The sequence below is a fragment of the Coregonus clupeaformis genome, chromosome 21 (genome assembly GCF_020615455.1).
Source record: "Coregonus clupeaformis isolate EN_2021a chromosome 21, ASM2061545v1, whole genome shotgun sequence".
Taxonomy (NCBI): domain Eukaryota; kingdom Metazoa; phylum Chordata; class Actinopteri; order Salmoniformes; family Salmonidae; genus Coregonus; species Coregonus clupeaformis.
The window spans coordinates 33,391,827-33,404,011 of NC_059212.1; the positions used below are offsets into that span (position 1 = coordinate 33,391,827).

General features: G+C 42.7%; 1 protein-coding gene across 7 annotated transcripts; it reads right to left on the reverse strand.

Annotated features, from left to right (window-relative positions):
• Positions 1-681: 681 nt before the first annotated feature.
• Positions 682-11,355, reverse strand: LOC121535302 (BTB/POZ domain-containing protein KCTD1). Of its 7 annotated transcripts, none has more exons than XM_041842242.1 (7): positions 10,983-11,354; positions 10,728-10,802; positions 9,939-10,088; positions 5,013-5,191; positions 3,557-3,701; positions 2,304-2,609; positions 682-1,115 (listed from the first exon to the last, which is right to left on the reverse strand). In XM_041842242.1, exons 3-7 carry the CDS (start codon positions 9,966-9,968, stop codon positions 951-953), a joined length of 825 nt encoding a protein of 274 aa, XP_041698176.1. In that variant the 5' UTR covers positions 9,969-10,088; positions 10,728-10,802; positions 10,983-11,354; the 3' UTR covers positions 682-950. The 7 variants fall into 7 exon arrangements, with proteins under 7 accessions (XP_041698176.1, XP_041698175.1, XP_041698177.1 ...); XM_041842241.1 differs by having other exon boundaries at positions 10,728-10,807; XM_041842243.1 differs by lacking the exon at positions 10,728-10,802.
• Positions 11,356-12,185: the final 830 nt, after the last annotated feature.

Here is a 12,185-nt window from a genome sequence, read left to right on the forward strand (position 1 = left end):
TAATTTTCATTTAGTTAGTATAGAATGGTCTATGACATAAAATATTGATAATACTAATGTGAACTATATTTCATAGTATAAAATCCAATAAGGTAACTTTGATTAAAGTAAAAACACTTCATTTGTATGTATCACGATACTTAACATCCTGTGTGAATAAGATTGTGGATAAGAATGTGTCATTCAGTTCTGTTAAAAATAATGGCATTTATGCTAACCGAGATCTTCTCACAACACCATGATGTAAAGCACTGTCTGTCTGTCTGTCTCTAGCAACACATTACAGTGAATGTTTTTATAGTATGGGAGAACAATTTGACTTGGCCAATATGCCAGTGGGTAAATAAAAACTGCAAATCACTAGTGAATGGCCTTGCACTACATGTGTGATCAAACCATTTAGATGTACGGTCTTAATCATGGAAATCATATCTAACCTAATGTAGGTTCAAAGTTTTAAAACAAACTTTATTTGGGGACCCTGGGAAAATAGTAATAATTGTTTATATCTTTTGATGGGGGCTTGGCTTGAACAATCACAAACATCCTTGAGATATTATAAACTTATCAAATGTTCTGTATCTTCTTATGGCAGAAAAAAAAAAAAAAACTCCTGTCACGCCTTGTTCTCTCTCTTTCTCTGTGGTTCTTCTCAAGTAAAACATTTAAAATAAATGTAGAACGACAAAGAAACAAAACAAAAAAATAAAGCCGCATTCACATGCTAGTCGGAACTAGGAAACTCAGACATTTCTGACCTGCTAACTGGTTGTGGTTATACACGTGCCTCGTTCAACCAGTTAGCATGTCGGAAATTTCTGAGTTTCCTAGTTCTGATTAGCACATGAGCGCAGCATTATACCCAGAATCCACAGAGCTCTGCTGCGTCCCATCTAGCGCTTGGCTGCCACCGAAAAAAGTATAGCACCCCCGGTGTGTCTTGGAGGTCTCTAGTCCAGCTGTTCCTGTTTTATCCGGTTTGAGTTAGGCCCTCCTCTCTGGCCCGCCCTCCTCAGTTCCCTCCTCAGGACGTACTCGCTGAACTGGGATGAGTCCACGCCCCCACCACATGATCCGACGATCTCAAAGCCACGCTGCTGCAGACGCTCCAAGACCTTGTGGACACAAGGAGAGAAGGGGTGTTGAGGTAACATGATAGCTAACACTGTTTAGACGTTACACACAGAGAAACATTTAGCTGTCCTGAAGAGAGGGGAGAGAGATGTTGAGAAACATAAAAAGTGTTTTCCTGTCACACAGAGAACCAATGCTCTTAACATCAGGTCAATCAGAGTTGGTAGTATTAAGTAGTTAGAAACAAACTCAATGACAACATGTGTCAACATGCGCCCAAGACTAGCACGAGATAGGAAGTGGCATTAGAGATGATAAAACCGAGAAGAACAGATTATATAGCAAAAGAATAATGACAAAGGACACAGATAAATGAAGGGGAATATATTGGAAGGGGACATCCATCCCTTCTTACCCAAAACCAAGAGCCTCTCATTCTCACTGCCTGACTTATTCTCATTGTTTGTAAGTGTGTGTATATCTCTGTGTGTGTGTATGTCTCTGTGTGTGTGCATGAGTCTCTGTGCATGTGTAGATTTTTCCCCGCAGCCTTGCAGACATCTACAGACGTGTCCCGAGGGCAGCAGGATCACATTCCATCAAAGAGGCCCCAGGGAGCAGTAGGGCCTTTCTCTCTCTCTCTCTGCCACTTGGTTCAGTGTGGGCTGCTCAGCACGCCCTTCTCTCCCCCAGCCCCAGGCCAGAGCCCCCGCCAGAACTACAAAGGTCCCCCCACTGCTGGCATCCTTCCCCCCACTGCTGGCAGTCTCTCCCCCCCCCTCCGCCCCACACCCTGCCTCCATTAGGCCCAGATACAGCACCCACCACCGGCGTGCTTTAATAACCAAACAGAATTATGGGCCCTGCCTCAGGACAACCTGCCATGGAGCAGAGTGGAGCTCTCTCTCCCACTCTCTCTCTCGGTCCCTCTCTCCACTGCATAAACTTGAGTGGTTTGTGTGTGTGTGTGTGTGTGTGTATGCGAGAGAGAAAAGCTTCCTGCAATATACAGTAAGAATGAGGAAACGTTGTCCTACATATTTAATAATGTTTCTGTGCTTTCATTTATTGATGCATCTCTGACTGAGACAATGGTTTCATCATAACTGATGAACATAAGGGGAACATTTATATCTAGCCTACTATACAACATCGATATTGGGTGAACATGGAGTTTCCTTAGAGTGGCCATGGCATGCGCGTGTGTGTCTGGTGTCCTCTGCCCTCACCTGGACGGAGTTGAGGTGGCAGTATCCATTGAGCGGGAAGCGGATTACGTGTGTGGAGTCGTGGTTCCAGCCTGCGTTGACAGAGTTGCACATGACGTCTCCGATCTCTGGGAACACGTCCTCGATGAGGGCTTTGTCTCCGCTCAGCGTGATCCTCTCTCCCAGGTCGGGTGCCACGCGCACCACCAGGCACTCGCAGGGGCGTGACACCCGGGCCAGGTCGCGGTCCTGGCGCCATCGCTCCAGCTCGGCCAGCATGGGCTGCAGCTGGAAGTACCGGGCCTCCTCGTACAGCAGACTGTAGTCCTGCAGGGGGCAGCACAGAGGGGACAGGTCAGTGAGGATAGGACAAGTCAGGCTGAGGCAAAGGATGTCTCAATACTGTATAATGGGTTTCTTATTTCCTTTCCTCCTTTGTCTCATCTCTTTCATATGGGTGAAAGAACTGTATGGGTTCCCAACACATTGCCTCCACTTCTATATCCTAGTAAAAGAGATGGCCAAACACAGGGGATGCTGGAAGAGTTCCATCCACCATAACAGGAATGAGAACAAAAAGGAATAATAGACATTCATACGAACAAACTGTGTGAAGACCAGGCAGGTATCTAGGCTACCAAAAACCCCACTGAGACCGTGTGGGATATCTTACCCATAGGACCGAGGGGCTTAATCGCACATTCCAATTTTTCTCAGACTCCTCAGTGTCACATCTGCGCATCTGTCAGGGTGAATTTGGCCTCGGTCTGAACTTGGGCTAGTCTTTCGTCTTTGCTTATTTTAGCTGATATACTTTCCCCCTGATTGAGTCACTGTGTGGACAGTCCATCAGATAATATGATTATTTGTTTTCTCTGGGGGCAAGTTTGTAATTAAGGGCTAAATGACGCAAAAAGCTAGCAAACAGAATACAAATGTATCACATACAGTGAGGATCAGTGACTCTTCTGGACACTCATACAACATACAGAAACATAGGGGGATAAGAATCAAGCAACAAATCTACTGCAAAACGAAGGTCTCTAACGCATGATGTCTTAAGATTACTTTATCTAGAAACACATAAGGTATAAAATCCTACTATTTCAGAACTTGTAACTCCACACAGTATGTAATCTGTCAGCACCAATCCTAGGGAGACCAAGTACTGAGGGTTGCCCATGACTAAGGTGTCCACTTTGTTCCCCTGAATGTTTGGGGACTAGTGATGGCTAGCTGATTGATTGCAGTGGAAGGGACAGTCAGACACTCACTTTGAAGTCGTCTGGGATGAGGAGCTTGGAGATCCTGAGGAAGTTGAGGATGTAGCGGAACATGTGTCCATCCCTGTCTATGAAGTAGTGCTGCTTCAGGCTGTCCAACACTATGGGCTCTGTGCCGTCGAAGAGACGCCCGATTCTAGAGGGAGAGAAAGAAAGGTGGAGACAGTTAGAAGGTGGAGAGAGATAAAGATGTCTATAAACATATGACCTAGAGGCAAAAGCTTGATGACATTCTCGGTCGGTAATCTCGCCTGACGAAGACCTTTCGGTCAATGTGCATACAACAATGTGTAGATATTTGTTTTCCTTCAATATATCATTTGTTATAGGGCCAAACAAACTGCTGCTACTCTTGAGTTGAGCTGTTGAGCTATACATTTGAATTGACAGTACACCAGGTGTGGTTTTGAGCATAGGAAAAGATCACCTAATATGGCTACAGGACAGTGACTCATGTGCAGATTCTATGACTCACTAGATGTGGGTGTTTGATTTCTTTCACACCTTTGTTGAGTGATGCACACATTACTCTGCTCCATGCACAGAGAAAGAGAGTGGGAGAGATATAGGGAGGGAGAGAAAAACAGTGAGAGAGTGAGAGAGAAAGAAACAGAGAGAGGAAGAGAGACATAAACAGAAGGAGAGAATGAGAGGGAAAGAAAATGGGAGAAATAAATGAATAGAGAAATGAAGCGGCATGGATGAGATGAGAGCTGTGCTGTGGTCTGATGGAGGGGTCAGGGCCAGCTGGTAGAGAGATGCCCGAGGCAGGATGGCGCCCTGGGGGCCCGGCCTCAGGCTGCAGAGTGGCCCTCCTGCCTCCAGATGGCCCCGTGCCCTTTGGCCTTTTACTGCTGCTGGGACATCTGTCAGATTAACTGAGATGCTTTTGTCTGCAGTTTGGACTTTTGAGCCCTGCAAATGTTTACTGCTCAAAATAACTCTGGGGCGGGCTTGAAAAATTGAGGCCATTTTGTATTTGGTATTGTGTGGAAATATTGTGACAATGGATAGTAATTGTAATCAGGGTATTGTAGAATAGCCTCAATAATCATAATATGAGTTTGAATGTGATTTTTTTTCTCTGTAATATCAAGCCCTGTGTTCAAATCCAATCTTTCCCACCTCATTCATCCATTTGAGTGCTGAATCATTGTGATTGGATGAACTTTGACACTTGTCTTTTCTGAGCTGTTAAATTATGACGTTAGGCAGTCCGAGAGCTAATCCAGATAAACACGGCTGACATGATGGGCTAGGCTACTAGCTACATCATCATCTCACTTTCAACCTCAATCATCCCAAACACCCTCTAGATCCACATATGAAGGTCTTTGATGAAAACACTGTGGCGTTGTGTACCTAAAAGGTACCAAAACAAAGACATATGTTTAGTAAATTATAATTGAGGAACTGCATCAATAGGAGAGTGGTCACATGTGCTTACCTGGACTCTGGGTACTTGGTTAACGTGGCCAGACTGCTGGTGTACATGTGTCCACCCACGTCAATGTGCACGGGGGCATTGGACTTGGTGAGCTGGGCGGCCGTCGGGATGCCCTGGTTACTCAAGGGGGATGCTGGTGATCTGGTGATCATGGGCCTGGACATGCTGGAACGGTTATCCTGTCACAAACAAGTAGACAAATCATATTAATGATTATCAATATGCTGGACAGTACAGATTGAATCGAGAAGCCATGAAAATGATCTGTTCATAATATGGATGTAAATGTGCATTTTTCCATTGGTAAATGTGCACCAGTTAAAAAACATTGCAAGACTGATTGGCCACACAATATTCTCCTCATCATTCTGAAAAAGTTATGGTCAAATAGTTGGCTAAGGTCCAACTCTTCTGTTCTGTCAGGACTGAGAGAATAGATGTCGCTGAGTTACACTAGCATAGTATTTCCTGACCTTGACTTGAATGATACCAACCACAACCCTCCATATCTGTTGGGCATAATCATCTTCCAAAGCCAAATTAATTTGGAACAGCAATTTCACACATACCGAAAAGAGCAATAATCAGTCTAGATTTGAATAATGTAATAAGATTTAGAATAAATGTTCCCTGCTAACCTAAAAACACAATTAGCTGGCAATAATTTCTAATGGAACACAGAACAAATTGAGTTTCTCAATCAATCACAAATTCAAGACCCTCCTCTGAGCCAATAAGAAAATAAAACAGGTCCATCTCTACACAATAATATGAAAACACTGTCATTGGAGGAAGAAATGTAATGTTATAATTTTTATTAAGTAGTAATTACACAGGGAATTGCAAAACCTTAATGGAAAAATCGGGATTAAATCTAGAATGATATTTGCTCTGCTGAACCGATTTTATCAATGTGGGAAAATGCATACAAAACAATTTGGCATTGATGATATTCACATCAAATAAATATCCAACAACTTCCACTGTTGATGGGTAGGCACTAGGCAGTCGACATCAAACAAAGCCCCTACAATGAAGTGTAGCCATGTCATGTCGCAAGTAATTTGACAACCGAAGTTTGCTGCAACGAATTGGACTAAATCTCCATTAGCCTACCTGCGCTGACAAAACTGTGGCTGGCGAGGAAGACACAGAATAATCATTCTGCTTCAGTGATGCTGCAGGTAAGGGGTCGCCTCTTGAGTATATGAACGGAGCGTCCCCGCATTCCGCCGTTCGCATTGAGATTCGTTTCAGGGACGCTTGTACTACGGACTCATCCACAGAACTGATTGGACGCGGGCGTTTTCTCGTTTTCTGATGCGTTAAATCCATGATATCCGTTGTGTCCATTATCAAACCTGGCGCACGAAAAACAGGCTTCAAGTTGGAGATGCTGTCTGTTTCCACCTGCAGACTCCGGAGATCCGTGAATGGGTGGAAGCAGCACACACAAGAGCGATGCTGTGGCAGTCACTGCCGCTTTTGCAATGGTTGTATTGATAAGTCAAAGCCCTGGACAACATTAGCATTCTAGTGCCTCAGGGTTTCTAGGGTTGTCGTTGTTATAAAAAGCAGGTATTGTCGCATTTACTGTTTGTCTGCTAAAAGGTGTAGCATATTCTATATAAATCAGACATCAGATTCAAGATTGGACCACCCCAAAAGCGCAGGTATATCCACGACGCACACCTGGATTTGCGCCCTCGCCTTTGCCCTTTCTATTTCCTCCCGTCATCCTTTGTTCCAGCTGCCTCTCAAGCACTAACATAGGCTGAACATTGCTTTTCAATCTAGCCTGAATCAGAAACTAAACCTTGTCCAGAAGTCTGGCAACAAGTCCTTGGTGAAAATACAAAACTCACAGTAACACTAACAGTGCAGTGTTCAGTGACTAACCAAATGACATTAAAACACAGTAGATAGCAGTTAATTTTTTGTTCACGAAAAAAAATAAGAAAAAAAATAACCGTTTCATCTAAAACATGCACACACACTAGCCCCCAGGGTGTTGGTGACCCTGGATGAACCTTTCCATAGACCCTTTTAGTCTCTGTAGCACACCATCTCAAGACCTGTTTACTCACATAAAGCTCACATAGTATTCTCCCAGAACAATGGGCCATATTCAGGAGGGCTAAGATTGTGGTGGAGATTTTAAGAGCAAATGAAAACAGTGACCCTCCCACCCATTTTACATAAACTAGCAGGATCCTGATGTGTAACTGTTGTGGATACATTTCTACTTTGTTTCACAATGACGTGTCTGTGATGGGCTTTTCTTTAGTCTTATCTCATTAATACTTATGTCCAGGTGCCCTTCTTACAAGTAGTCAGCTACCTACCATTCTCACAGCCAAAAAAACAGCTCCCCGTATAAAGCATTATGGTCTTGGTCTATACCAGAAATATGCAGACTTCAAAGTCACTTCTAGATCTAATCTAATGGCCAATCAGAGAGCCACAGGCAATTATTATTCTCTTTCAAAAAGAGGAATAAAACATGTCCAAAGATTACAACAGATCATAATATGATACCTTTGAATCCACAACATCAGACCTCTTATTGTAGCGTATACAGAATCCCAAGAAACAACATGCATGTTAGATTCATGTTGGAAGTCTTGGGTTATTTTCCCAAAACATTCAGGAAATCCAATCCACTCATTTTAAATAAGTTAAAATTGAATAAATTAATTAAAAACAACCACAACTGGCATTAAAACATCCATGTTTTTACTTCTCTGTTTTGGCAGTGTGGGTTTCACACCTAGATACCCAATTAGCAATTAAGCCTGCCTTTGAGTGCAGGCCTCAACTGTGGCGTGTGATCCTGCCCTGATTTGCATGCAGTTTGTTTGTGCACGAGCTGATAAGCGCAGGCAGACAGCCGCCATGCATAGTTTTAAAATTCAACTCCAGAATCCCTCTCGCAGAAGGCAGAGGGGCCCGCGGGGTGAACAAAGAGGAAGAAACCACACGGCCGCTCTTCAAAAGGGGGACCTGTGTAAGGCAGCCAGCAAAGTGCGTGAGATCACACTCAGAATGCAGGTAATTTGTTCCCCGACTAATTTGTGGGAGATGGTGTGTGTGGAGAAAGTAAGTCCTGTAAACCAGCTCGCTGGAATTGGCTTTCCTCAAAGCCTTGTCATCATGAAAGTGGATGGAGTGGAGAATCTGCTAAGAATCATGAAAGTGTGTGTGTGTGTGCACCATGGAGCGAGGGAGATAGAACGGGAGCATGGGATTGAGTACTTGTAGCACAACTACTTCATGCCAAATCAAATTAAAACCATGTCCTGCGGATTATTTTTCAGGTCGACTACTCCTACCTTCAAACAGCAGGAGCACCTTTCAACTCATACAGTACAAATCTAAAACTCATGTCTACTGTGGCATGGACCACCAGTATGATTATGTCTAGCTATGACCCAGAATACTGAGGTGATAAGATCATCAGTAGAACCTGACAAGCAACACACTGCAAAGCACCGATAGAGCACAGACTCCATGATGGCGCAATGCTGTGGGTGGCCTGACACAATACACCCATTCCTTTCATCCCGTTTCCTTTCAGAACTGCTGCAGTCAGTCTTCCCACCTGTTGCCATTTTGAATAATGTAGGCCTACCACATAGCTATGTGTATACAAAACACATGCTCTACCATTTGTTAGTGGTTCAATGTTCCCTTGCTACACAAGTTCCTACATTTATACTGCAAGAACACACTAAACAAATTTAAAATTGCTCTGTCTCAAGTGACTTGCTTGTTTACCCTAGTCTGGTGTAATTGTGTTGACCGCATCCACACCCCAACCTGTTCAAACAAATCTGGAGTTGGCACAATGGATCAAAGCTTTTGTTGTCGGACTAAACTCAGTTTCGGTGTTTAGTTTTCAACAAATACTTTACATGGTGTGTGTGGAACAAACATTGTTAACAATGTAACAAGGCTACATGCACAAGAAGGAATTTCGTAGGAATATTTTTCCTCCCCCATCAAGTCCTAAAACTTTTAAACATGTAATGATCCAATAATGGGTGTAGCGTCAGCACTCTAAGAAGCCCTTAATTTCCCATAGTGCAACTGTACCTTGTAATTTGGAACACTTTATACACTTGGCATTTCAAATCAGGCCATTTACACCAAGTCACAGGTAGTCACTAGTCAAGTGTTTACAGAATCAGGATGGCAGTTGTGTCCACTTTTTTGCCTATGGCCATTTTTAAAAAGGTGCCCATTGCACATTTGGAGATCCTCTCAGGTGAGACAAGAAGTGAGAAGCACATTACTCAAGTAGTAACTGCTTGGAAACATATTGCACTTACTATGAGAGGGAAAATGTTGAATACTAACATTACTTATTTATATAGTTCTAATTGGGGATACAAATCATAACCATGTCTGTTCACGACTAAATTCTGTAAATAAGTGGACACCATTAAATGCAATGTGAGACATGGTGCCCTTTTAAGCACAGATGCCAATGTTGCTCTTGTCATAACAGCGCCCTCCAGTGAACGCTCCTACAGCCACGCATTTTACTCAAAAGTAAGGAATACTTCACTGTTCCAACATCTGCGCGCGTTTTACTTTCTGGCATTAAAATGGCACGTAATCACATTCACTGCACTAGTGTGCCTTGGTCAGAATTAAATAATTACATGGTGGATGTCGTAAAGGAGCACATAAACATATGTGTAAACTTGTAGGATAGCCGTACAAATATGTTACCAGCAGCCTGTATACTGTTGGATGTAGATTGGCAAATGGCAATTAGAAGTTCAAAAAAGTTGCATAGTGTGTTCATTGTGTCCATATCCATTGTGGCCACATCCTGATGCGCAAGCATAGATCATACTAGTAGGCTAATTTATTACACAAACAATGTAAAATGTGAATTTGTACACTGATAATACTAACCATATATATCATGTTTTGTCTCCATAACATCACAGCTACAAAGATGCAAACATAGATCCAGACTTCCGTCCGGGAGTTTAATTATTTGCAGTGGCGCGTCTGTACCGTGGAATTCCCTGCGCACGGGTATAGGTCAGCCCCGCAAGAGATCTATATGGGAAGCAAAAGGAAAATACTGTAGCCTACATTTTCTCTTGGTTTACATAGATAGGGTTCTCGTTACAAAATGACGGCGAATACAAAGACATTATTCACAGAATCTGCATTGACGTGTGTTGAATAGGTACGTCCTGTCTTACAAAATAAGAAAACCCCTCCGGCAAAATTACTCCACAATGGCGTCTTTCATTAGCCAGATCTGGGGCACTAAGGAAATGAAACTGGTTTAGAACAAACGAATATAGGAAAAGCCTATCGAAATGCCTATAATATGTTTGTAATAAGAGTGTGTGACAAGAAGTCCGACGGGGAAAACGGAGACAATAATGTGTTAGGGGCTGAAGTAGGCTAATGCGCCAGGAGCGAATTCACACGGGCGGATAGCTACGGTGTTTGCTCACCGAAGGTCGTACAATTCGGTGAAAATAAAAATAAGCATTTGAAGCCAGTCGTTGGCACTTTAACAAACATACAGTTGTTAAACACCGAACAACATCCAGGAAGTGGTTAAATATTTTGTTAGAACTATGGTGCTCATCGCCTGGCACATGCGTAAAAGCGGCTGCGCCTTGAATGTCCCAGTCAAACCAGCTTCGGAAATATTAGCAAACCAAATAAATCTCCGCTTACCTGAAACATGGATGGGCATAAAGTATCTTTTTGAGAACCCTTTCTCTCCGATTTCGCTGCGAGCTGCTTCCCTTCCTACACTGGTGAGAAATGCAATAGCTTGGCTAAGGTAGACAGAACAAAATACAGAGAGTACTTGCTCCAGGGCTCCGAAACCCCTCAAGGCAAAGATCAGGATACAATTAGCTCATGTCTCTACCCCAGTCTAAACCAATCTCCACAATAAAACTCCGAGCTAAAGAGCAGATCACTTACAGCAGTGCGTCGGCCTTTCTGGAAAATGTATTTTATATTTCTTCATAAAATCGTATAAAGATATCTTGCTGTTTTTTCGGCATACAACATCCTCACTCCTGCCGCCAACTAGCCTATTGCCTTCCTCTCGCACAGAAACGCTGATTTTAATCGTTATGATTCGTTTTGATGTAACATTCCCGCGGGCGATTTCTGCAAATGGATGTAGTGTTTCTTTGCCAGGGAGGAAAAGCAGCAGATGATGATAATTATATAGATTGTTGGTTGAGTCTTTCTTTATTTTTTTTTATTCCAAACGTGTGTCTTCTAAGATCTGGAGCGCTAACATAAATGGAAACAGCATGTGCATCACACAACTAGTTGATTACAATCAACTTTTTTTAATCAATGGATTCTAATGGAAAATCGACACTTCCTTTTTTAATTTTTTCCTTTGGCCAACCTCCCAAATGACGTAGTTATATAAATAAGCACTTGCAGCCTGCTTTGCCCCAATCAAGTCTGAATCAGCGCCCGGGGCTCATGCACGAGCTCATTTCAAACGTTCAACCATGCATCATTTCAGGAAGATTGAGGCTCTTAAGCTTTTAGTTTCAAACTGCGGGATATTGACAGCAAATGGCATTGTGCCATCTGAGTGAAGTTCTTCCTTTCATTGATTTGTATATAATGCAGAACATTACATGTTTATGTTACCTGGGTGTACAATAATTTAAATGATATCCTTATCTTTTACATGGCTTTTCCCTATAACAGAGACACATGCCATATATAACTTATTCACCCTATATTTTAGAAGGAGAGAACTATGTTCAACAGTGAACCAGTTTATTTGAATCCCATCTACTGCTCTTGAACCGTAGACATTAAAACCAGTGTTGAACCCCCTCCCCGTTTACAAATAAGCACAATAATAAAATAAACATTCTTCCATTCTCTCTCTCGCCCCCTGCTGTTAAAAGCACTAGTTGCTCTGAATAGGGAATACAAGGATCTCACATCCATGCAAATCTATTCACCATCATAGGTTACAGAATAATATGCGTTAATTGCTCCATAACCGCAGCAGAAATGTTAACTGATGTTGATGTTCATCTGCTGTGTCTGTCCTTCCTGAAAGAAGCTATTCAAAACTCTAATGAGAAGAAAGGATGAATACAGCTGTGTAACTAGTGCTTGACACATCATGGCTGAAAGTCATAA